This window comes from Ammospiza caudacuta, chromosome 10, assembly GCF_027887145.1.
Source record: "Ammospiza caudacuta isolate bAmmCau1 chromosome 10, bAmmCau1.pri, whole genome shotgun sequence".
Lineage (NCBI taxonomy): Eukaryota > Metazoa > Chordata > Aves > Passeriformes > Passerellidae > Ammospiza > Ammospiza caudacuta.
This window is the reverse complement of record NC_080602.1, coordinates 8,499,469-8,525,735: the sequence shown is the minus strand read 5'-3', so window position 1 is coordinate 8,525,735 and position 26,267 is coordinate 8,499,469. Positions and strand designations below refer to the sequence as shown.

The following is a 26,267-nucleotide window of genomic DNA, read 5'->3' as shown; positions in this document are numbered from 1 at the left end:
TCAGCCCATGTTCTTGTGTCTTTTGTGTTTGCCAGCTTTTGCCACTGCTGTTTTTATGCACCTGGCTAAGCCTAAAACATTTTTACCCCATGTCTGCCATCTCTGTCTATGCCTACAGAAAATACTTACACTAGCAGAGACAGGTATCTCTTTGCAGAATTAAATCGACTGAGTGGCCACATATTCTTGAAAGAACTGTGCACATCTATTCACCTGCAGGGATTAAGAAAACCACGCTGAAGTTACAGGAATGACTGCTTGTACTGGAAGTGGGGAGTGCTTGCTTTTTTCTGCAGCATTTCACGTCAATTCTCCATGCTGTTAAGGTGAAACAATCATCTCAAGTGATCCAACTGAAGGTCTGCAAATGCTTTTAAACTGTATTTGTCCCTTGTTACAAGTGCAACACCTGGACTCTATAATTGAGTTTTCACTACTCGGGCTGGGAGAAGCTTTGATTTCCTGTCCGTGTGTTGGGTGTGGTAGGCCTGTTCGGGTTATCTGAGCCTGATAATGAGTCAGCCTCAGAGCAGAGCTTGTGTCTCATTCTTCCAGCATTTATTGCTTCTGCCAGACGTCATTCAGGCTTCTCCCTGCTCAGATACCCCTGAACTCTGAGCACGGCTCGCGGGAAGCAGCCTGAGCCCCGCCTGCCCATTGCAGGGATGGTGGAAGCAGCCTGGGCCCCACCTGCCCATTGCAGGGATGGTGGAAGCAGCCTGGGCCCCACCTGCCCATTGCAGGGATGGTGGAAGCAGCCTGGGCCCCACCTGGCACACCGATGGTGTTTTGCTGTGTACGAGCGCAGCTCTCGCTCCGGGGCAGGGAGGGCCCGGCTTGCCGGGGGCGTTCGAGGTGCGGGCCCTGTGCTGTGCCCCGAGAGCCCCAGCGCTGCCAGAGCCGCGCTGCTCTGAGTTACCCAAAGCAGGGGCTGCAAACACCCCCTGCTGCCCCGGGAGCGCTGGGGCAGGGCTGGGGGGAGGCGAACGGGGCGTCCTGCCCCAGCAGCTGCAGGGTGGGCGGCCAGCGGGCCGGTGGGGAAGCGGGGCTGGGGGCTGAGGGCTGAGCCCGAGCCCTGCAGCCCAGGGCGCTGCTCCCGGCGCCGCCACAACCTCGGGAAGCCCCGGGCGTCCGGCGGGGCACGGGTGCGGAGGGAGAGGCTGCTCTGCCCTACTCTCGCCCACCCCGTCGCTGTCCCCGTCCTGCGGCGGAGCCGGGCGCGGCCGGGTGAGTCAGCGCCGTGCCGGGGGGGCGCCGGGGCGGGAGGGACCCGCCCGGCCCTACAAAACCCCGCCCGGGCTGCCGCGGGCCCCAGCTGCTGCCAGAGCCGCCCGAGCCGCCGCCAGAGCCGCCCTGCCCGCCCCAGACAGGTGAGCCCTCGGCGGCGGCGCGGCAGCAGCGGGGGCGGCAGCGCCGCCGGGCCGGGCTGCGGGCGGGGGTCGCGCTGCGGGAGCCGCCGCCGCTGCTGCGGGGGGAGCGGAGCGGGCAGGATGCGGAGCGGGCTCCGAGCGGGCAGGATGCGGAGCGGGGCCGTGGCTGCGGCGGCCGCCGCCCTCCCGCGCCCGGCTCCCCTTCCTCCGGCCCTGCCCGCCCGTTACTTTTCCGTGCTCGGTTCCACGTTGGGACGGTGGGGCCGCGGGCGAGGCAGCCCTCGGGCAGCTTCGTGCGCCCCGCAGCAACTCTGGGTGTGGCGACAGCGCTCAGGAAAGAGGAACCTGTCCCAAACTTCCCCAAACTTCCCCAGACAGTGATTTCTGCTCGTCGTTAAGGTACACAAAGGCTCCGCTGGGTTGACCAAGGTACCGTAAGTTCGCTCCTCGGTGCGGAGGCTTGCAGAGGAGCTGTGCCGGCCGGCCAGGCTGGCTGTTGGTGTTCATTCAGCTGGGGCGAGGCTGGAACTGCTCCGCAGGCACGGCGCAGCCCCGAGCCCGCCGGGGACAGCGGCCCCTGCCCTGCCCTTCCCTTCCTTTCCCTTCCCTTCTCGCCCGGGGTGCGGCCGCTGGCGCGGGCGGCAGGAAAGGGCAGCGGGAAAGCCCAGCAGGGCAGGGCGGGGCCGGGTGGGCAGCGCCCCCTGAGCAGCCCCGGCTCCTCCCCGCTCCCGGCCCGGCCGGGGCTCTGCCTCCCGCCCTGCCGCTCCTGCCGCTGCCTGTGGGCCGTGAGTCAGCTCGGACGCCGCTTCCCCCTCCCGTGAGGAGGGGAGGTTGGGCACAGGAATGTTGCCAGGTACTTTAACTGATAGAGAAGTGAAACGATTTCAGCGCAGTCATGCAGAAGAGGGTTGCGTGCTTATACGTGGCAGCTTTACTTGTGTTTAACATCAGTTCTTATGTTCATATTCCAATGCTATATGTGCACAGAGCTGCAGACCCCGACAGACAGCGCAGGAGTGAAAGGCTCCTGGAACCAGTGTGCCCTTGAGCGATTTATCCTTGTGTGTGCCTTCTGCTACTAGAGCTGGTTGTGATAAACAGCCCTAGTGGGTGTTTCCATTGGCCAGTCTTTGGTAGTTTGCCTTGATGAACCAAAAAAAAAAAAACCCCAAAGAGGTTTTCTTGTAAAGTCTCAAAAGTGAGAAAAGTGAGAATAACTTGAGTTGAAGAAACAAAGGTCCCTTATTTTGTATGTGCATGGTATCTTCCTGGAATGGAACTTCCTGAGTTATTAGCAGTGTCTGTGGAAGAAAATGGTTCAAGTAGTTAGTGGTAGAGCAGTTTAATGGGGTTCTGAAATGCTTTTCTTTAAAGAAGATGATTTTTATTTTTTTTTTTTTTGCTCCAAGTAGTGGCTTTAAGTGATGTGCTAACCCTTATTGGGTGATTTGGGGAGATGCAGCCTGGCCTGTTTGTACTCCTGCTTAGCACTGTAAATATATGAATGATTTTGAGCCCTTGTTTCATTTACAGCAGATGCTGCAGGTCCTCCTCACTCTCCCTCCTCTCTGTTAGCAGGCTTGCCCTAGTTTTTGGACACAAATGTGTTCCAAGTGGAAGAGTTTCCATTCTCTCATTCCGGGGATGCCGTTTCCTTGGCTCAGATGTCTGGGAACACCCTTTGCTCATATCTCTGCGTGGTATAATAAATGCTTCTTAAAATGCTAATTCTGCTGATTGAGCAATGCAGTTGTTTGTGCATACCTGAAACTTTTCCATGGAACACAGGGGGTTTTTCCATAATGTGTGTGAGCTGGCCCTGGAAATCAAGATATGGGGCTGCTTTTAAATTCATGTTCTTCCTTTACCAAAGAGTTTCAGGGATAAATTGGTGAATAGAGACTGGGCCAGTATAGTAACAGAGCTGTAAACCAGTGCCTTCTGGGAGAGCTGAGGTCAAAACATGCCATCTGTTTTAGCAGAATAATATGATTGAGGATTGTGTAATGTGCATTTAGAAATTGGTTGTAGAAACTTGCCTTAAGGTATTGAAGCATTAGTTTACAGCTGGAAGGTAGAACCTGATTCCTTTCCAGTGCAGGAAGAGCAGGCTGGTGCAAGTATTTTCTCTTTACATGTTCAAACCCATCCAGGACTTGTCAAAGCTGCATCAGATAAAATCGGTCCATCAGAGAACAGTGAGAGTCTGTTCTCAAATACGAGTGCTTTGCAGAGCAGGGTGTGACAAGAGCTGTGTTTGTTCTCTGGGTAAAAAAATCGTTCTCTGCAAAGATTCTTGCAAGAGCTCCCTTTTTTTTTCTTCAGCCAGCTTGCTGTTGATGGGCAGTCAGTTGCTATAGCATTGTTGTGTCCTGGTGATATGAACCTGGAGTTCCAGCTCTATGTGAGGGTGTGTTAGTTCTGTTCCTGGACTCTGATCAAGTCTTTTGTTCCAAGAAACCTGATTCAGTGTGGTTTTTAATTGATTTAGAAACAGTAGTCATGCAAAAAGCTGTTCAGTGATTTGGGTTTTTTTCATGTGAAGGGTTATGCTGCAGTTGCTTTGTTTCAGCTCTCACTGGTGTTTTCTTGGTGACAAGACTAAAGGACTTCAGTTGCTCATCTTTGGTAATAGTTGAAATACTGTCAGAGTACAAAGGTCTCACAGGCTCTTCATTTTATGGAGAGTAAACATCAGGAATTTCATAACTCAGGAATATATATGAGTCCGCTCTACCCAGCATGGTTTATAATGCCAACAGCTGGTAACAGCTTATTACAACTTCTGGAGGCTGTCTTTAAAGGCCTGGGTTGGATTTTAGCCCTGAAAAAAACATTTATTCTCAAATATATCAGTGCATGGCCGTCATTTTGTTCTGTCTTTTCTTCCCCTGGAATCCTACTTTTTGTTGGAAGTCAAGTTGCTTTTGTTATTTAAACCTAGATTGTTTCAGAAGATGGAAAATTCTCTTTCTGTGTTCTAAATGAGGAAATGTGAGACAGCAGCAGTTACATTACAAATGTACTGTGATTTTGCTGCTGTGTTTTATTCTTGTAGCACTAGCTATTTTTGCCAAAAAATTTCTTTGCTTTTCTCCTTACAGGAGTTAAAACAAACAAACAAGCAAACAAAACAACAAGAACAAAACACTTTTTCCTAGAGTTTTAACCAGATCACCATTATCAAGAAACTTTAAAATAGTTCTTCTCTGGTTCCCCAAGTCCTTAGCTGGTCATTGGGTGGAGAGGAGATTGGTTCCTCTGGGGAAAGCCCCATCCCGTCAGAGCAGTGACTGCTGGAGGATTGAAGCCATCTGAAATCCAGCTGAAAGGACCAGAGGACTCCTGTCCTCTCCGGAGCCAGCTCCTTTCCCTGTTTGATGGTGCTGGGCTGTAGAGGTGCTGGGAAAAAAGCTTTCATTTAACAGCAAATAATGTTTGCTGCAGGTGCCATCCTGGGTGCCTGGGTAGCAGTGTGAGCAGCAGTGTCTGTCCTTTCTCTGGAGAAATCTGAGAGCAGGGTTTGGGGAATGCATCAAGCCTTTTAAATATTGCCCCTGGCTTACAACCTTTGGAAAAGCTTTCCTTAGCTGAGGGACCCTTCCACTGAAACAGCAATACAGCTCTGGCAAGCTCCCTGACCAGAATCCAGAGTTTAAAACATGCAAAGTGTTGTAACATAAGTTTATCACATCAGTGTTTATTTCTGCCATGGATATAACCCATCTCAGGGCTGGGATTTTCCCTGTTTTTTTGCATTTACAAGGAAGATGTTATCCAGGTCATGGCAATGGAGCACTGATATTAAGTTGCCATAATGGCTCTTCTTTTTAATCTAGTCCTTACTACCTCATCTCTGATAATTGTGTTACTAAGTGGTGTTTGTCCTGGAGAGCTACAACAAAACCACAAGATCCAGATCCAGGGTTAAAGATTAAATGGGGTTATGGTTTTGTTAAATGCCTGCAAGAAAAGAAATAATTCCACTGCATTTCCTGAGCACTTGAGGAATTGGGCATGTGAATGCTACTGCTCGTTGCTGTTCTTTGAGCTGGACCAAGCTATAATGTTTCTGAGTAATTTTCCTGGTCCTGAGTTTAGGCAACTCTGTTTCTGAGGCAGAGATTTCTCAAATTCCCCTCTGAGTATTTAAAATGCAGAAGAAATGCTCGTTTAAGGAATTTTTATAGTACAATGGAATGAAGACCTCTTGTTGCTGCATTATTAATGGTGGTGTGGCTTGGGAACTCTTAAATCTTCTTTCCTGCTTGTTATTAGCAGATCCACTGGACTGTGTCACTTGAGGTGCTGCAGTGCTTCAGGACTGGTGGAACACACTGATGGAACTGTAAATATATTTAAATCTTCTTTGTACTTTTTTTTCTCTTTCTCCAGCATTCTTTCAAGATGTCCACTGTACATGAAATTCTAAGCAAGCTCAGCCTTGAAGGAGATGTAAGTATAATTATCTAAGCAAAATAGTTTGTTTTACTGAAATGTCTCATCTTGTTCCTTTTACAGGACTCTGCACCAACAATTGTACTGAGCTGTACAGTTTACAAGATTCCACACATCTCTTAAACATTTTATTGGCTAAAAACCTCATCAGCAGTGATCAGTTTTCATCCACAAACCAGCTGTAAACCATAGGACAGTTACATGATTTAAGGATGTTACATGATTTAATCCAGGATCCTCCTGCTGGGCCTTATCAAAGACATCACAGGGAAAAAAATGTCTGCATTTGTGTCCCTGTTCCTTCCAAAGGAACAAGTCAGTTAAGGATGAGAACAGAAGATGAAAATGAGTTTGCTTTTGCTGATACCCTCGGATTTTTTTTTTTCCTGTTAAAAATGGAGAACATTATGAGAACAAAAATATTGGGGATCTGATTCCTGTAATGGTTATCACCAAAACCAAACTAGCTCTTGAAAAAAATTATTTTCTCAAACTTACTTTCTCTTTGTCTGTTTTAGCTTTGATTGTGTATTTTTCACCACATCTGCACTTGGTTTATAATTTTATTGAAATACCAGAAAGCCAAATTCTTTGTTTAATTTCTTCAGTTGCAGCTAGATGGTAGAGTACCACTGTGGTATCAGCATATCATGCCATGGATTTGTGGCTCTGTGATTGTCACTGAAGAGGAAGTGAATCCCATCCATGCATTATTTCATCACGTTCCTAATGAACTTGCTACACATATAAATCTTACAGCTGGTAGCTGCAGGTCTGAGCTTAGTACAAGCAAATATTTTGCCAATTTTTGGTACTTATTGTGAAATTAATTATACCAGACTATGTTTGTAGAAGAGCTGTTGCAAAGAACTGGCCAGTGCACTGTAGGTAAGCAGTAAAACTGGTTTTGTAGTGCAAAAACAGTCAAGTCTTCAGCTTTCATGGTTGTGAGTTTCAATGGAGAATTACTTTTGGAATAATAATTAAGCAATCTATTCTCAAGGGCAGAAATGCTTCTTCCCTGATTCTTGCAAGTAGTTGCAAAAGTCAGATTTGAATACTGTTCCATGGAGCATTTCCCTCAGAAATCCTGCTGCAGTGTCAGAAGGCTCAGGCAGCTCCTTGTGCTCTGAGCTGGAATCCAGAATTACTGAGTAGCTGCCCTGTGTAGCTCTGCAGCATTAGAGCAGTTCCTCTGAGCAGTGGTTTAGCAAATTACCTGATGTTAAACACAGAGTTGGGCCAGCAATGTTTCTCTTACAATTTAAACCTTGAGGGTATAGAATGGTTGTGGCTGAGCCCCAGTGCTGTGCTGTGCCCTGCATCAGTGGTACAGGACCTGATTTGAGTGAAGGTGAAGGACCTGATTGCCTCAGCCTGCCTTCCTTTTTCCTTTTTCCTTTTCCCTTTCCCCTTTTCCCTTTTCCCTTTTCCCTTTCCCCTTTCCTTTCCTTTCCTTGATCTATGCTCTCAGCTTCTGCACCTCTCTGCAAGAGTACAGAAAGATTCTCAGAATACTTAGGTGTCCTGGTGTTTTAGGTTAAATTAAGCCTCTGAAGCTGTTAGTGATACTTGTTTCTCCCTCATTTTTCCCAGTAGGATTAAATTTCTCAAGCTCAGAGGAAGTAAAGCAGGTAGAGGACCTCTGAAGCCACTGAATGCATAGGGAGAAAACCAGTTTCTCTGCTTTAGTTTGGCCCAGACAGGTGGTGCATTTGCACATTATCTGGACTTTTACTGCCACATTGAAAAGAATTTTGTACTGAACTAAGTGGAAAGTCAGTTTGAAAGCTTTGTCTGAAAACACAGAGTACTAGTACTGTGGTACAGCAGTGTACCAGAGTAACTGAGTAGCTTGGAATTGAAATGGCTGTTTTTCAAAGGCAATCACCCTGATAAGACCTGTCAGGTGTCAGGGAAACTCAGTCTGACTTGGTGCATGCCTTGGGTGGAGGGACAGAGGGGAAATGGCCACCAAATTGCAAATATGCTGTGTGTTTTGTTAGTGTGGGCATCATCCTTGCAGTAAACTACTCCATCCAAATTACTCAGCAAAAACTTGGGGCTGGGTGGAAGGAGAGGTGCCCAGCTCTGCTGGGGTCACCAGGGGACTTGTTTGAGATGATGCAGAGTGCAGGTCAATGAGCAGTGCCCCAGGATGGGGGTGCCTGGCTCAGGAATCTCTCAGGCACACGGATTTCTCTGAGGCTGCATTGCATGTCTCCATTTACTGTTTCCATTGCCACTAAAAGCAAAGGCTGTGTTTTGTGGTGTGGCTCTGGGCCAAACTGGGGCCACTTTGCTGCTCTGAACTGCTGGTAAGAGACAAAAGAAAATGATTCAGTTTACTGGTGCTTTTTTGACTTCCCATCTCCACAGCACAAAACAGATTGCCTGCAGAAGGCACAGGGGCAGCTGCCAGAGGAATCTGTACAGAACAGCATGACCTCTACAGGGATATGGTCAGAATTAGTCAGAAACCATGGAATTTCTTAGTTCAAAGTGCTCCTCTTAAAAATTTGCATGTAAAAATATTTTCCAGGGCTATTAGGGTAGCTTAGCTCTTTTCATTAACCCAGCTTCCTTTTGGAGTTAGAGATGGAAACAAAAGTTTCTGGGGATCTTTTCCAAGAAAGCTTAGTTGTTCATTCACTTAGGAAATGGCTGTGGCAATTTCAGGTGCTAGTAGCTCTACCTCTCTGCCAGAGGTTTAGGTTTCTAAATTGACCTCAGCAGAGTGAGATTTGTGAATATTACCCAGCTACTTGTATGAGAATCTGTGGTTTAATTTAACCCTCCGCTGGGAGGTGCTAACAAGCTGTTAGCTCCCACTGAAGCAGCTGAGAAGGGTTCAATCTCTGTTCTGGTCACCCTCTGTTTGCAGCTCTAATCCTCAGAGAGGACCATGATAAACAGCTGATCAAATCTGGTAACTTGGAAAATGCTGCATCTGTTTAGTAAGTGAGCTTACCTGCAAGTCCTCATACTCTTGGCATGGTAATCTGAAATGTCATTTGGTTTTCTAAGCCTCATGCTGCTTAAAGCAAGGATCTGGAGGCCAAGAATTTAAAAAAAAAAAAAATAATAACTTCTGCTTTCTAGAATTATGGCCTTAAATAGATTTTTTTGTGTGTGTGCTATATTTAAAGTTCATGAGACAGTGCACAAAACTTTTTCTAACTTTATCATTGTTAATCTTCAATTTCATTCTTTTTTCTTTATTATCTGTAGCCTGTAATCAAAAGTAAAATATTGACTTCAAATTTAAACTACCTTCCTGTAGTAATTTTCCTTCAGATCTAGTCAGAAAACTCTGGATTTTAGAATATTGATGTTTAGTGAGTAAGCTTGGAAGGTGTTGGGTTTTTGCTGCAATAAATACAATATCTATCTGTATATATTCTGTAAGCATGGCTGTGAGGGGATTTCTGGCAGTACACATGAGGAGAAGAGGCTTCAGTGGCTCTTAGGAGGATTCCATTTCCACAGATACCTGCTGGTAGTTCTTGAATTTAAACATCGGGCTAAATACCAATGTGTTTCAGATTGAAATCTGAAGGGTTTTTTTGTGGTTTTTGTTCTTTTCCCTGCAGCATTCTCTCCCTCCAAGTGCGTATGCCACAGTGAAGGCCTACTCCAACTTCGATGCTGACCGCGACGCTGCGGCCCTGGAAACGGCCATCAAGACCAAAGGTGGGCCCTGGGGCAAGGGAGAAGCCTGGCTTGCAAAAACCAGAGCAAGGCTGGCTCTCAACACCAACATTTTGATATCCTTACTCAAGGATACCTACTTTGGGAGGTGTTGGGTTCCTTGAAATCCTGACCAAGTTAGAATTTGAACCCTCTAAGTGCATGCTCTGAATGTGCTTTTAAGTTTGCAGCCATGAGTTGTTGAGGTTATCACTTTTTTTTTTCCTCTCTTGATTCATCAGTACTTCAAATTCTTCTTCTTTTCTGCCACTTGAGAATGAAGTGTCAGCTCCTTTGGCAGTGGGCTCTGAATCATGGATTTCTACTGGATTGTCGGCTTGGACGTTTCTTCCTCCTTTCCGCTCTCCAGACACCGGCATAGGGCTGGTTTGAACATCTTTATCCTGAGTTTTGAACTAAATAAGCATTCCTCTTGTATTAATTTGGGGTCAAAGGAGGTCCCAGAAACTAGTATCTGAAATGAGTGTGCAGTATTTCAGGGCAGTGTGAGCCTGTCAGAGCTGGGTTATTGGACAGGCATGGAAACCATCAGGAGAGCGGGAGTGTGGAGTGCAGCCCTGCAGGGATGCCTTGGGACACTCCTGGGGCTGTGCTCCTGTCCTGGGACAGGGAGTGCCATGCTTTCCACTCTTGCTCCAGGCCAGGGAGCAGCAGCTGGGCGTAGCTGGAACCAGCAACAATTTTGCTTTCGTGTCAGAGAGAACTTTAAAAGCCAAACAATTTCTCATCAGAAAGAAATGCTGTCTTCCATCAGTGCCAGCAAAGCATATGTTTGACTTGCTATAAAATGTAAAATATATCCCCTCCATAACAAGCACAAGGCATTCTTTCACAAGATTACTTAATTTAACTAGAGAAATTCCTTATTAGAGTGGATTCGCTTCTGATTTTGAATAATTTATTGTTTCTTGTTTTTAAAAAAAATTCCCTGATGAGTTATCTCTCTATCTATCTCTCTATCTATCTCTCTATCTCTCTATCTATCTCTATCTATAATCAGGTTTTGTAGCAGATGCTTTGTATATATGTAGAGTTTTGTCCAGACTTTATAATTTTTTTGTAGCTCTGATTATAGGGCAAATCTAGACATTTCAAGTACACCATGAGACTCTCAGGGTAGGTACAAACTTACATATTTGAACTCTCAAGCCGCTAATTACTGCAAAAGGAAATTGCAATCTCCTAGGCAGTACAAAAGCTTTTCCAGTCAGGAAGGTCAAGCTCAAGTTCTCTTTCCACTTTCTCTCAGCAAATTAAGCAGTGCAGTTAAGTTACATGGAAACATTTCAGTAGAGAGATGATTTTCAACTCTCTGAGGGAAAAATAAGGAACTTACTCATGGACCTGCATGTTTGTAGGCTTGAGCTTCTGTCTGCTTATTAGTTTGTTACCCAGAACTTCTTCTGGGAAGGTGGCTTTAAGGGGAAAATCTCTTTATGGTTTTGATACCAGATTTCCACCCTAAAGAATCTCACAATGGAAGTATTCTTGTGGGGAATTAAGTATGAGAGTGTTATGACCCTTTTTGAATGCTTTGGACCAGGATATTTTCATCTGTTAATTCAGAATATTTGATAAAATGTGAGTTCTCTAAAATATATGTAGGGTTTTCCTCCAATGAGAATTCCAACTCATCCAGACAAGAACTGGTGTAAAGAGCTGTGATGTAAAGAGCTACCTGCAAAAACGAGTTTTAAAATAATTCTGGGAAATATCTGAGTAGTAGTAATAAAAATATAACACCCATATTGAACAGACTGTCTACATCCACATTTTCCTAGAAGTATCACCATTTCTCTAGCATTTAGTTTACACTGAATGTGGGAAGTAGAAATAAGCAATGTAAGTTCTCACAGAGTGAAGAGGAGTATGACTTGTTCAGGTTAAAACAGCAAGAGAGGTGAGTTGTAAATATATATGCAAGCTGGTTTGTGGTTGGAAATTAAAAAAAAAAAACCAAAACCTGGGCATGTAAGAACCATTTGGGAGGCTTTACTCTCTAAGGATAAAGGACACCTGGTATCTGAGCCCTTCATAAACCCTTCAGATAAAGCCCTTGGGCTTTCATTGTGTTGAAAATGGAGGTCTGTACATGCTTTAATGGGCCTGTATTTCACACTCACCAAAGCAGTCTTTCCAATTTCTTGGAAGTTATAGCACTGCCTTGGAAGTGATATCTTGTGGAGTCTTATCTCTGGCTATACCTTATATAAACAGAGCTTGAAGTCTGCTGTTTGCCATCAGGGCAGGCCAGCTTGGGAGAGTTACCTTATAAATAATTCTGTGGTAATTATTATATGGTAATGGAAACTCCCAGAATTAGAGTAATGAATCTCCATTTTAGTGATTCTTCTGTAAAATGGCCAAAACTTATTTTACTGCCTGAGCAGCAGCTGTATATTTGGTTTAAGGAAAAGTTCTAGGGCAGAGTGTGTGACTGTTGTGCTCTATGTAATATCTCAATATTTCAGCATTAATTCTTCAGATAGTTCCTCAGAGTTTGCTAAGCCATGTGTTCATCTGTGGGGACCTCTGGGAAATACTGTGATGTGTTTATTTGGGCTTAGATCTACCTGCAAAACCTGTTCTGCACAAATGCATTGTCCAGCCCTTTGCAGGGCTTTGAGTGGAGCTGAATTAAATGCAGAGGGTTTATATAGATCCACCAGACTAGGAAGGGAGATGTGCAAAAATGTCTCCAGGTCATATAAAACCTTGTAGTTAGCAATTGTTCAACCTAGAGGTTGCATAATACAAATAACTTGGTACAGTTCTGGCTTCTTCCTTTTGGTATAAATGCCATGGCTAAGTTTCATTTTTTTTTGCTCTTGTGTTTCTGCAGCAAATTCATTTAGTGCCTTGGCATGTCCTTTGTAAATGTTGGCTTTTTGCTGCATAGGACAAGAAGCTGTTTAATTTCTGTGTAATGCTCTAGTGTGCTCTGTGTATAGATCAGCTGATGTACATGAACCTAAGCAGGAGAAACTATCTAGAGGGGCACTAACAGAGCTTATGTTAGATTTCCTTTTCTTTTTTTTCTTGTAGCAAAGACAACTGCTGAAGTGTCTCTTTTCTGTTTCAGAATTATTTCCTAGCATTGACATTTTATGTGTCTCAAGTACTTGTTAAATAATTTTGTCAGACTAGGTTGTGAATATTTGTTACTTGCAGCCTTCTATTGAGGACTCATGGGATACTTTTTTATTCTGTGGCTGGCAGACTTCAGGCACAGGTTTGTTGTAAGAAAGGGCTTAGAACATAGATCTGTAATAAATTCATTACATCCAGAAATTGCTAAAACAATGATGACATGTAAATCAGTCAGTTCAATCTTAGAGAAAGGTCTTCTGTTTAGGTGCCCATAACTTCTGATAGAGTTTGTAAGATTATGAAGTAAACTTGTTGGTGAGAGAGGGCAGTGCCTGAAATCCACCAAACTGCATCAGTCACATATTCCAAATATCAAAACTGTCACTAAAGAAATATTTCATTGCAACATGGTTTGGCTTTGGTGAACCCTTGCTAAGCAAAATAGCAGAACTGAAATTATGGTCTTGTTTTATCTAAATTTTTCCCTCTTACCCCATTTATGTTCATTTCCTCATTTTTGCTGACTGAGTTCCAACACTGTGATCTTACCAATGCCACCACTTGCCTCTTTAACAAGAAAAGCTGTTATTAAGCAGAACTTTTCTTTCCATTTCCCATTGATAGAAATGCAGGGATAAAGATCTGCCTAGCCAGAATAAACTTGAAAATAAACTGTTTCATTGCCTTGAAACTTTCAGAGACTTTAGCAAACAGCAAAGGAAAGTGTTGGAGCTGCTGTCCTGCTGTGCCCCACCTCAGCAGCTGTGAGTCAGCATCCTGTGTGTGCAGCATGATTCCCCAGTGAGAATGAAGTACAAACCCTGACTTTCCACTGAATGCCAGAGCCATGAGTTAACTTCATATTTCCATGGCATCTGTATGAGAAACTTGGATGCAGTCAGTCATTTGTGGGCTTCTAATCTGAAGCAATTGTGGTACAACTTGAAAATGTCATTTGCTTTTTTGAATGCCTAGAATGTTTTAAATTCAGAATTTATTAAAAAGCTAAGACATTGGCTTGTACTGTGAGCCTGCAAGAGCTGAAAGGCTCAGTGTCTGTGTGTGGCCATTTCTGGACAGGGAGAATTTGTTTTCTTTTATAATGTGGGAACACTTTAAAATGTGCAGGAGTAGATTATGGCTAAATGTGCAGTCAGCCTGTTTGTAACTTAGACACATTATGCTTTCCAGGACCTTACGGCATCATTTGCAGGCCCAGCTTGTGTGAATAAGAGGACTGATGTAGGTCTGCCTCAGCACAAGCTAGGGACAGGAGGCTACCAAATATAGGATTTCATCATGAAAAATGTGGTGAAGAAAGAGAGAGAATTTTTGGATTAAACTTATAATTTTAGACTCTGCAGCTAATGGCTAAAAGGTTTTTTGCAAGATTCCTACTGTATAGGATTCATTTTTATATCATCTGTTGCAGTTCTTTGTTTCAGGTTACTTTGGGTAATAGGGAAAAGAAATGGAGCTGGATTCTGGCAGGGATCTGAGTCCTGCTAGTAGCTACTGATCCAGTCCTTACTTTCTGGGGTTTTTGATGAAGAAATCATCTTTTACACTGATGTGTGTGCAAGTGTGAAAGAAGGGATTCATAACACTTGCATTAAACAGAGAGCTCAGGTGAAGATCTGGGCTTGTTCTGACCTCTAGATTAGAGCCACCTGTTTGCTTCAAAAGCTGAGAGTTGCACTGAAGTGCATGGATTTGGAATGGTTCCCTTGAAAGTAAACCTTCACTGATGTGCAGTTCACTTTCTTAAAAGATAAGTTGGGAGTTTGAGCATCCACATCCTCTAGGTGTGCCAGTTACAGCTCAGCATGGATCTTCAGTGATTTCAAAAAGAAGTAGCAAATACTTAATTCTTCCAGTGTCAAAAATCCTTTCTGTCTTTTGAGCCTCTGAAACATACTGAATTAAATATACTGGTTTATTTTCCCATTTCCATGTTTGGAGTGATGGATTAAATGGCTTAAGCAGAAAACATAACTGCTTTATCAAGAAGTCTTAATTGAAAAAATTCCACTAAAATGGATGACAGGATAGGCTTTAGTAAGTACAAGTTTTAAAGTCTGTGTTCACGAGCAACTTTTTGCAGAATTCTGAGAGCTTGAGAACTAGTGCACAGACACATAAGTGAAGCACAAGGCAGGGTGGCAAAGCTGGTCACAAACCAGACTTTGAGATGTGTCCAAAGATCTGCATCCCACCCAAGGTCTGGACTCCAATTGGTGGCTTTTCCCACAGCCAGGACAGGATAAACACTAACTAGTGAGAGCTGCTGAGCTCTGCTGCAGACAGCACATGTGCTCTGTTTGGAGTGTTGGGGAGCATCCTGATACAGGAACAGGGACAGGAAAGCTTCTCTAACTTTCTGTCTTTGTAGGTGTGGATGAGGTCACCATCATCAACATCCTGACAAACCGCAGCAATGAACAGAGGCAGGACATTGCTTTTGCCTACCAGAGGAGAACCAAAAAGGTAGGAAAATATGAAGAATTAGTAATTATTGGATATTTTTCTTGTGGACAGTTAGATTTTTCAGGGTTTGTCTTTTCACTAAAATTCAAGATGCATCTACTTTGTCCATGCTGTCACAGTTTAGGACTGATAGAACTTTGAAATATATTGAATGTGCACAATTGTGACTGCAATCTCTTGGAGATGGTGGTTTCCTAGCACCTTCAGAAATCACCTTGGGATCCACAGGATTCCCTGGTGAAATCTGCTAAAAATACTGAGAAGTCACTGGCATGAAGTGCCTCCATTTAAAGGAGAGAATGAAAGAGAGGTGCTTTAGGGGATTGGGTTTTTTTCTTTTGATTGGTTTATAATTTTTGGGGGGTGTTGGATTTTTTGTTTATTTTGTTTAGACAACTCAGCATAAGGGAAGTGTTCTGTTTCTGTTCACACAGGTATCTTAGCTGAGAAAGCACTGCAGTCATTTGTGCTATGAGCACTGCAGCTGTGGAATAGTGATGTAATGAGTTGAACTGTCATTAAAAATTATCCTGGCAGAAATACCTTAGGTACTGATCCATTGATGGAGAGAAATCTGAAAGATGTGTGCAGAATTCTGCAAAATGAGTCTTGCTGTCTGGGAGGCAAGAGCTCTTCTCTTTTGAAGTTTTGAGAATCTTATCATATTTGAAGTTTTATGCCGGTGAAAAAGAGGAAACTTTATATCGAATTCAGAGTATGATGAATGTATCTCTTCCAGGTTTGCCAGACCCCAAATGGTAGTCCTCAAGTAGCATCCCAGAATACTCATCTGAGCCCAAATGTAAATGTAGAGTTAAGTTTTGGGAGTTCAGCAGCTTTTCTGCATGACTGATAGAGGCACATGCAGAGGCACAGCCAGGCTGGACACGAGCATGTGTGCACAGGCCTGCACATCCTGCCCTGGGGACACTGGGACAATCTGCACAGAAATGGACACCAGGCATGAAATGTGTCACTTAAAGCTTTGTTAAATGTTCTGCATGACCACGAAAATGCACAGTCAAGAAAATCTGCAACTTTTTTCATGTTTCTCTCTCACTTTTTTCCCTTGCTGTGACCCAAGAACAAACTGAATTTATCAGAAGTTTAACAAGTGCCAAAGAATAAAACAATCGTATAAACAATGGAAATGTGCAGTAGGAACCACTCAGATAAACATGAGAGGAGGAAGTGGGATATGAAAAGACATGTAGGTATATCTTCTAGGGACAGTGTCTGATGGTTCTCTTTGCCAGCAGTTGTGCAGATTTTGTTGGCACTGTGTTGTGCTGTACTAGGCTGCTTGCTTTGTGTGTTGCAGGACCTATCACTAGATCATAATTTTTAAATGTCACATAGTCTACCTCTCTTTAAATTCCTTTGGGATGAGCAGTGTCTGATGGAAACTCTTGGTTTAGGTTGGAAGGGACTGTAGGTGCCTGAGATGGACACCTTCCACTAGATCAGGTTGCTCAAAGCCCCATCCTGGCCTGGCCTTTTCAACGTTTCCAGCAATAAGTCAGCCACAACTTCTCTGGGCAACTTGTTCCTTAAAATTTATTGCAGAGATATGTGCTGGTTTTCCTGTGGCAGTTCTGAAGAACCCATTTTTACCCAAATAAAGGCTGGAGCATTGTATCCCACAAGGAGTGGTTGTTTCTAGGTCTAAAGCCCCAGATGCCCCAAACCCCCATTCCCTCCCTTGGTCAGTCCATGCAGAAGGTGCATTCAGTATTGGCATAAATTAGTGCCCTGGGTTAAGTGGGTGACTCTGGAAATTACTAAATGCCTTGGTTCATTATCTCTCTGGCACAAACTTCTCTGTAATTCAGCTGAGGTCACTTTCCCTCCCCCCTTTTCCTCTGCCTCTCCAGCTCAGTGATTGTTAGTGAGAAACCAGCAATTGAAATGCAGCAATTCCCTTCTGAATGCTACCAGCTTAGGGAATTCATGGATCTGTGTGAACCCCAGACTTGATCCTGGGGATTTCAGCTTTGTAACTGTCCTGGTCTGATATATTACCACAGTGAAGCTGATACTAGCATAATTCAAGTTGCATCTGAAACCCTTAAGAGGATCTGAGTGTTTGCTGCAGGTTTGCATCCTCTGCAGTGAACATCCCTGACCGTTTCTTTTTCTAGGGCTGACTGGCAATTAAGCATAGGGATTTGGGCTGCAATCTTCTGATAGTTTCCTTGAAGAGAGGCACAATTTCTCAGTGCTCAGAGATGATTTTTTATCTCCTCACCTAGCTGTTTGGGAGCTGGGCCTTCCAGTGGAATAAGTGTGCAGTCAATTTTCCAATGTCTTAGCCAGTAAAGGGCTGGGATAAGAGGAAAACCACATAAAATACAGTGCTGCTGGGAAAACTGTGGGAGTGTGATGGAGCAGCAGTGACCACAGCGAGACAAACTCAGATCCATCTGTGCTTATTAGCTCCAGCAAGGCATCAGTGCTTCAGGACTGGAGTGAAGCTGTTTAGATGTGTCTGCACTGTGCTTTCCAGCACTGTGTCAGACACTGGTGCACTTCTTCTTATTTTCAGAGGATTAGAAAAAAATTCCTTTGCCCTAATTTCTTTCTTAGGCTTTCACAGCCAGAAAGCTCTTTATGTTTCTGTTTTCTTGTCAGCTGTGTAAGAAACACTGCTGCAGGCTTGGAGACTTAAGGCCCTGCAGGTTAAGTTCTCTGGAGATCAGAAGTGAGCTTTAATTTCTTTTCTTCCATCGTCCCATTTATTTTACAGGAACTTTCTGCAGCACTCAAGTCTGCTCTCTCAGGTCATTTGGAGGCAGTGATCTTGGGCTTGCTGAAGACACCAGCACAGTATGATGCCTCTGAATTGAAAGCTGCCATGAAGGTAAATAAGCTTTGAAATTTAACATTGATGATCTGATGTCACTGTCTCAGGAAAGAACATGGACTTCATATCCAGGGCCATCCTTTTCAAACTGATATTTTGGTTTTTTAGTGCTACAGTTTAAATATCCAGCTGCAAGGCTTCAAAAATTAGACAAATCATGGAGATATTTAGTTTTGAAACTCTTACTTAAATCCTCTCTTTATGGAAAAAGTCATTCTTGTCAGCTCAGGAGTAGCAGCCTGGCTGCTTTGCTGCCTGCTCTTACAAACAATGCACAGCTTCATAGTATGAGAAACCTTTAAGAGAGCAGCTGTTAGCAGGAGCCATCAGATCCTCTGCTGGTATTGATGGGTTCAGACAGTAATTTCCAGTTGTCATATCACTGATCTGGAAAGAACATCCTGTACCAGAGCTGCCCCGTGTAGAAGATGAGGAAGATGGGGCATCAAAAGCAGTCTCTGCAGAAAGAAATATCTGCTCTGCAGGCTTCTGAAACAAGACTTGAGAGGGGCTCATGCCAGTACAGTCACCTTTGCTGGGAAATTGTAGTTATAATTATCTCATCATCACTTACATTCTGAATGTCCTTGTTCAAGTTAGTTCTTTTTTTAAGAATAAAAGACAAGTACTAAGTTATGTCTGAAATTTAGAACATGTCAATAATACTAATTAATTTACTTCTCCAGATGATTAAAAAGGAGTTAATGAACAAATAAGAAAACAAAGCCACCCTCTCCACCACATAAACACACACACTACCCTGACCCCCCCAAAAAAAACTCCTTAAATCCCCAAACCCAAAAAACCAACCCACTATGGAGGTGGTAACTCTTCAACTGTGGGCCAAATGCCCTGTTTGAGTAATCAGATGCTGCCCTCTCCTGGTCTGAGTACAGCCTATCCATAATTTATTGTGACTCAGACTAGTCTGGGGTTTGGGATTAAAGACCAAGCAATTTCCTCACGCTAGTCCCAAATGTAGAATATTCTATGCTCTCCATGGGTTGCTTTTCCCAGATTCCAAGGAGTTCCCATTACTCCTGACCTGGTCTGAATTAGCAAAACCTCTCAATGCTCTGAATTTGCCTGAGCTTAAGTTTGGCTTGATACAGAGAGCATTATAAGCTATGATTTTGGCATCATTTGTTTGTTTGAGGAAAACAAAGTTATCACTGAGGAGTTAATTATTTTTCTATTACACATTCTTGAAAATATTTCAACAATATTTAGAAAATTATATATGTTGCTAGTCTTCATTTTTTCCCAGATGCTTATTAGAGCCATTGTGTAGAAAGCTCTCCTAGTTCTCTTAGCTTTAAGTCATATTAATAAAATTACTGGGGTTTACCCCTCTTTTACTTTTTTTTTTTTTTTATTTTTTGGTTTGTCCCACTTTCTTGCCCCTTCAAGGGGGACATTTTACCCAAAGGGTATTTTGCCACATAATGGCCTCCATTTTCCACACATTCAAGACTGCAGGATGAGACATTTTCCCAGGATGTTACTTCTCTTGAAATCCTCTGGAAAACTATGCCCATTTTTGCCTGCAAAGTGACATTCTCTTACAGATGGGCTTAACAAAAAGCATCCTAACAGGAGGATAAGACCGGAGTTTCTTCCTGTGCTCCCAGTGGATAGAAAAAAAATCACACAGACCATGATAAGCAGACCTTCTCCAGTTGTGCTGGTGAGGAGGCCACTGTCACTGCCACTCAAAGCAGATGCACATTGCCCAGAGAGAACATCTACAAATCTCTAAGCCACTAGAAATATTCCATCTGTTTTTTCTCAGGAGCAGCTGGCAAAAAATATCCCTGAACTGTTACAGTGGGGAAGAGATGTCCATAAAATGTTTTTAAACCATTTAAGCATTGCTGTTCATTGCTAGCTCCTAAGTGAGCCCCATTTGTGTTGCAGGGGCTGGGGACTGATGAAGACACACTCATTGAAATCATCTGCTCCAGAACAAACCAGGAGCTCAGTGAAATCAACAGAGTCTACAGGGAAAGTGAGTTTACTTTGCAAGTTTCCATGTACTATGTCTTTTACACTAAATCACTTGGATAAATTCCCCTCAGTGTGAATTTCATTATTAGAAATCAAACTCGAATCTGCTTTGGTTCTCTGCTGTTTTGTACTGGTGTTCTGGATATTTGTGTGATTTATATAGTTGCATCTTGTTGCCTGATAGCAAACAGACTGAAGGCTGTTTGCTACTAATACAACTTGTGTCTAAATGAAAATTTTGGTAAGCTTTCCATGAGACACTGATTGCATGGACCTCATGACTAGCTGGTAGCAATGCTGGGTTTGATGTGGGCTCGTTTTCATTGTCCTCCACACCTGACTTAGACTGTAGCTGTTTATGTGCATAAAACACAGTAATTAGCAGCCCTTTTCTTGTAAAGGAGTGTTTGTGAGCTACCCTTTGCCTGAAAAGAACTCTTTGTTTCCTAGTGTACAAGACAGAGCTGGAAAAGGACATCATATCAGACACATCTGGTGACTTCCGCAAGCTCATGGTTGCCCTGGCCAAGGTAGGGCTGTTTAGTTTCCCACTTTCTCCAATGTGCCTCAGGGGTGGCTGCCAGTGAAACTATTGGGTTTAAATGCACTCTTAAATTCCCCTGTATTTTCACCAACCTTTGGGGGGAAAAAAAATATTCAAATGTTGAAGGGCAAAGTATTTTAACAGAAATGCAGCAGTTACAGCATTAGCTTTGTAATGGGGTGGAGTATGCAGTTACTCATTTAGCAAATTCAGGTTAAAAAAAGAAAAAAACCTGAATATATGCATAGCAAACAGCTTACTTTCATAGAAACCTTTCTAAAATACTGATATCTTGTTTGAAGGGCAAAAGGTGTGAAGATACCTCTGTGATTGATTACGAGCTGATTGACCAAGACGCCAGGGTAAGTGCTGGTAGTGACCATGAAATATCTCCAGTTGGTCAGGCTTTGGGGGATATTGAACATTAACATGGAAGTGGAGAGCATTTGTGAAATAGGTGTGTGCATTTCAGATTGTCCTGCACAGTAATGTTTGCATGGTGTCAGTGAATCTGCCACTTGCAATCCTGATGCCTTCAGGGACCAATTTTCACAGACTATTTATCCAGTATACAGGAGCTCTCTGGTATTTCTTTTAGATACATGAAGAGAGAGAGCCTTTAACAAAAGGAAATGCATCCATTGCAGTGAGCTTGGTGGCTGTTAGTGCTTGTTTGTTACTTCTGCATCTGTCAAGAGCAGTTCTGCTGAGGTAAACAGAGCTAAATACAGAGTAAAGCTGTAGCCAGAGGTGAATACAAAGCAATTAGTCTTAGTGTCAGATTTAGATCCTTAAATGTTGTCCTGGTGACCTGCTCAACCACGTGTCCCTGTGTGTTTCTCCCACAGACACAGTTCCAGTAGTGCTTGTTTTTCCAATTAGAAATTTGTCTACATTTGCAATGGCCTCTTGTGCATCTCCTGATTTTTTGTGATTTTCTTTTTCTTTCTAACCCCAGGACCTCTATGATGCTGGTGTGAAGAGAAAGGGAACTGATGTCCCCAAGTGGATCAACATTATGACTGAAAGAAGTGTTCCCCACCTGCAGAAAGGTACTATTCAAGAGACAGATTTTTTTTTTCCTATAAGAGAAAGTTATAATAAAATGGTAATGATTTTGTCCCATGTATGATTGAAATTATTGTGAAAAGCACTCAAAAACATAGGAGATCTCATAAATCTTAATTCATGTCCAAGGTGTTAATTTTTTTTAATCTAGTTATTTCTGTGCATGTGTTGATCTCACATTTTAAGTGTGTACAGCTCTTTTTTACACAGGTAAATGCTCAGTTATATGTCACATACCTGAAAACAAAGATGTTGCAAACCTAGAAAATATGGATGCAGGATACCTCGAGAAGCCCTGTGGCTTTTACCTCTGTGCCAGGGTAGCTCAGCTATATCATGTGCTTACATCTGCCAGTGAAGACCCAAAAGCAGCTCTGGTACTGCTGGAAAGCAGCACATGAGAAAAGCCATTTGAAGACTTCTCAGAGCTTAAATCACTGTTGTTTCAAAAAATACCAGTACAGGATAAAGATGGTGTTTTCCCAGATTATGGAGGTGTTCAAGGAAAACAAAAAGGCCACAGCATGGGACCTTTACAAACTTCTGCTTGTATTTAAGATGGGATTCTCAGAAGGACTTGCATGGATATTTATTAATCATGTGTCTCTACATTCCTGTGTCTGTGTTCATGCTTTGGTTGGTTGTTTCTGCCAGTTCTTAGTCTGGTTTTGATTTCACCTACTTTCTTTTCTGTGCTAGTGTTTGAGAGGTACAAGAGCTACAGCCCATATGATATGTTGGAGAGCATCAAGAAGGAGGTTAAGGGAGATTTGGAGAATGCCTTCCTTAATCTTGGTAAGTTACCCTGAAGTAAAGACTGTCCTTATGTGGGATCTTTTCAGGGCTCTTGCAATGTATCATGATAAAGTAGGACCTAGATTCACCCTGCTTGATGAGAAATTAGCTGGGCATGCTGCTGTTGTTGGATCCACTGGTGTATTTTTGGATATTGCAGATACTGAGAAGAAGCTTACTTTTGCCCTCTGCAAGATGTAAACTTTGCTTTCCAGTTAAAATTCAAATGTATGTGTGTTGTGATCTGCTGTTAGTTCCACTTTTATTTGACAGAGGGGCTTAATGTTTGTTTCCCCAAGCAAAGAAAAAGGTTGAAATGGTTCAGTACCCACCTAGGCTGGAGAGAAAACAGCATGTGTGTGTGAGAGGAGGAGACAGGCAGGCAGTGAGGGTGGTAGGGGCTAATTGAAGAGCTGATTTGACACTGAATTCTCTGAAATAGGGAGGCAGGGTGTAAGACTGATACTGTGCCATGAGGTGAAGATGACAAGGATGTCACTGTGTTTAAGAGGGAGTTCTTTAAGGGAAAAATCCATTTCAGACCGGGTGACCTGAGAACTGTCTAGTGCAAATAGAGTATAGACAGAGCTCAGCCTTGAAAAGGAGGCTTCTCATGGATGAGTATACAAGGAGTGTTCCAGAGAGATCGCTTCTAGAAGTGGAACCATGAACTGGGAGCTGTGGAGGAGGGCCAGCATTCTGAAATTATACAATCCTGAAATTATGGCATTTTCATGGAAGGAAACCCTTCCTAAGAATGTGAGCATCTGTGGTTCAGTCACGAGCTCAACCAAATTACTTCTAAGTAGCATGTCAGGAAAAGTATTTTCTCTGTGTCCCCTTTTTGGAGGAACTTTTGCTGAAAAGCTTATTTTGACTACTTATCATAGCTTTAAAAATGGCTGCAGTATTCTGTGTCCTGTGGATGGGCAGGATATTTAACTATTCTTGTTCTCTCTTCAGTCCAGTGCATTCAGAACAAGCAGCTGTATTTTGCAGACAGACTGTATGATTCCATGAAGGTAGGAAAGACTGGTTTTTCTCTCTACTATTTTTTTTGTTGTCATTGTTAGCAACTTCTGTTCACATGAAATGTGACTGGCATGTGAATAAATTACTTAATATTGTTCAAAAGCATTCTTTAACCCTTACCAGCCTGGATTATCTGTTCAGATTTCTCTGGTATAGGGAAATGTAGGAAAAAGTTTCATTATAAAGATCTTTATTAGACCAGATGATTATAATTTAGCAAAGTTAGACACATCTTTTGCATGTAACCAAGAGCTGATAGCAGAAGAAGCTGTTTATTGAATACCAAAATAAGATATTAAATTGGCCTCAAAATATTTTGTGAAGAAAAAGGAATAACGAGAAACACCTGGTGAGAGGTGGTTCCAGGAAGAGCTGGTGAACCAAAAGTGCTGCTTACAGTCTAAGCTAAATTTGTGACTGCAGGTTGGTTAAACACTGCTGATGGGACAGGTACATTCATGCTCAGATTCTTGCATCATAATAATGATCTACATTAGAAGATTTGATTCATTTTATCTTTTATTGCTCATCTTGGTTGCCTGTAGTTTGCTGTCCTACCATTAATTAATGGTAACATTTCAGCTATTGCAGCTCTAAATGTGTGTCTGCTTGTAGGGCAAGGGGACCCGGGACAAGGTCCTGATCAGGATTATGGTGTCCCGCTGCGAGGTTGACATGCTGAAAATCAAGAGTGAATTCAAGAGGAAATATGGAAAATCTCTCTATTATTTCATCCAGGCAAGTTTTTCATCTTTGGTTTTATATCATGGGCCTTTGCAGCAGTCTTCATTGGATTCGTGGTACCACTAGAATTCATGGGAGGTGTGTTAGTGGCCACAGAGAGAATATTGTATTATTTATGTACTGTGGGAAAACCCACCTTTATCTTCACAGTCTACAGCTGGTACAGTTCCTGTCAGCCACTTGACAGTGTATGTGGGCTTTGTGCAATCAACTGATGTGTTCTGAAAGAGAATTCTGCTCACCAGTCCCTATCCTCAGATCAAAAGAAGAGACAATTGTTCTGTGATTGCTGAATGAAAATAGAACATCTAAATTGATACTCCATTTCAGTGCTCAAGGAGAAGGCTCCTTAGCTAGTGACTTTTGTCCATTTCTGTGATTGGACAGGAGCTACAGGTACTAGATTTTGTCTAACTTGGGGCATAAGTAAAGAGCTTGTGAATCTGTTTCAAAGCTGATCTTCACCCTCACAATAGTTTATGCTACATTATTCCTTGTGTAGATGAAGCTGAGTCAAAATCTTAACCCAGAATCTTTTCCTGAAGGTGTCAATTGTAGATTATTAGCAATTTTTTTAAACTGTGCCCTTGGTGCATGATTTTTGCAGTGGTCAGCGAGACAGAGCAGAATCAAGTCCTTCAGCTTCCCTTTGTTGTGTTACTCTTTTTTCATACCCAAATTTCTCTCTTCTTGGCCTTGCATTTGTATTGCAAGAATGATTAAATAATTTCACTTCACACATAAGTAAAACTCAGTCAAGATAGTCTCCTCCAGGCTGAGAAGGCTTCAATGTGAATCACAGACTGTCCCACAGGTTTAGAATATAATTCATATGCTTACCCATTTTATGGCTGTTTCCTGACATGTATTTTGTATTTTTCTTTCCTTGCTTTACAGCAAGACACAAAAGGGGATTACCAGAGGGCACTGCTGAACCTGTGTGGTGGAGAGGACTGAAAACTGTGATGGAAGAAACCCAAGTCCAGAGAAATGCCTTTTTTGCTCTTCATTTTACTGTAATCCTAGAAAACCTGAATTTCCTAGCTACCCTTGAGTTGCCCTTTCCCTGCCAGAGCCCTGCTGCAGTTTGCTGCCCTGCGCTGTGCATGCCCCTCTCGGCAGCTGTGCTTGGCTGTGCCAAAGCTCTTAACAGCGTATCCAGAGACACTAACCCTCCAGGAGGCACGGGCTCACACGTGCTTGTGAAAAGCTCTGCCTCTCTGTGCAATGTTTCTAATAAAACAAATAAAATGACGTTTTACTTTAACAATATGCGTCTTTCAGATCTTAATTTGAAAAGTGTTTAAACAGTTGATGTGTATTTAGCTGTTGCTGTGCATTTTCTGTGTTGTTTCCATCCTCCTCAGGTTCACTACTTGAGGCTGAAAACTTATCTTCTTCCCTCAAGCCCTTCATCTGTTTAATGATTCATTTTGTCAGCAGATCCAAAATCATTCTCTTCACTGGTTGAAGGAGATGATCCTGCCCCTCTGTTGGCCCTACTGAGGCCACAGCTGATGTGCTGTGTCGAGTTCTGGGCTCCCCAGTACAGAGAGACGTGGAGCTCCTGCAGTGCATCCAGTGGAGGGCACAAAGATGAGTTAGGGAATGGAACATCTCTGAAGACGAGACACTGAGGGAGCTGGGCCTGTTAAGTCTGGAGAAGGCTGAGAGGGGATGTAATTAACACTTACAAATATCTACAAACTGGGTGCCAATTGATGCCAGACTCGTTTCAGTGGTGTCCAGCAACAGGATGAGGAGCAAAGGCCATAAACTAAAAAACAGAAGAGGTTTCACCTCAGCATGAGGAAGAACTGCACACTGAGGGTGGCAGAGCACTGGGAGGGCTGCCCAGGGTTGTCATGGAATCTCCCTCTCCGGAGACATTCCAAACCCACCTGGATGGTTCCTGTGTCACCTGCTCCAGGTGACCTCTCTGGGCAGGGCAGTTGGACTGGATGGTTTCCAGAGATGCCTTCCAACCCTGACTGTTCTGTGATCGTCTTTCCCCTAATTTTAAGTGCCAGTGAAACCTGAGCCACAGCCCTCTCTGCCTGCCTGTGAGGGGCCAACATTTGAATCCCTCCTCAACGTT

The 26,267-nt window shown here is 43.2% G+C and overlaps 1 protein-coding gene across 2 annotated transcripts; it reads left to right on the top strand.

Annotated features, from left to right (window-relative positions):
- The first annotated feature begins 1,302 nt into the window (after positions 1 to 1,302).
- Positions 1,303 to 25,439, top strand: ANXA2 (annexin A2). Of its 2 annotated transcripts, none has more exons than XM_058811373.1 (13): positions 1,303 to 1,370; positions 5,766 to 5,825; positions 9,422 to 9,521; positions 15,022 to 15,116; positions 17,863 to 17,976; positions 19,897 to 19,987; positions 20,437 to 20,516; positions 20,833 to 20,892; positions 21,489 to 21,582; positions 22,298 to 22,393; positions 23,357 to 23,415; positions 24,041 to 24,163; positions 25,067 to 25,439. In XM_058811373.1, the coding sequence occupies exons 2-13, from the start codon at positions 5,778 to 5,780 to the stop codon at positions 25,124 to 25,126; spliced, it is 1,020 nt and encodes a 339-aa protein (XP_058667356.1). In that variant the 5' UTR covers positions 1,303 to 1,370; positions 5,766 to 5,777; the 3' UTR covers positions 25,127 to 25,439. The 2 variants fall into 2 exon arrangements, with proteins under 2 accessions (XP_058667356.1, XP_058667357.1); XM_058811374.1 differs by lacking the exon at positions 1,303 to 1,370 and adding an exon at positions 3,616 to 3,638.
- Positions 25,440 to 26,267: the final 828 nt, after the last annotated feature.

Bases quoted from the DNA above. Each gene is read 5' to 3' on its own strand.
- ANXA2 (XM_058811373.1), top strand. From the start codon at position 5,778: ATGTCCACTGTACATGAAATTCTAAGCAAGCTCAGCCTTGAAGGAGAT. The intron at 9,522-15,021 runs GTGGGCCCTGGG...CTGTCTTTGTAG, and splicing joins AACGGCCATCAAGACCAAAG to GTGTGGATGAGGTCACCATC. The intron at 19,988-20,436 runs GTGAGTTTACTT...TTTGTTTCCTAG, and splicing joins CAACAGAGTCTACAGGGAAA to TGTACAAGACAGAGCTGGAA.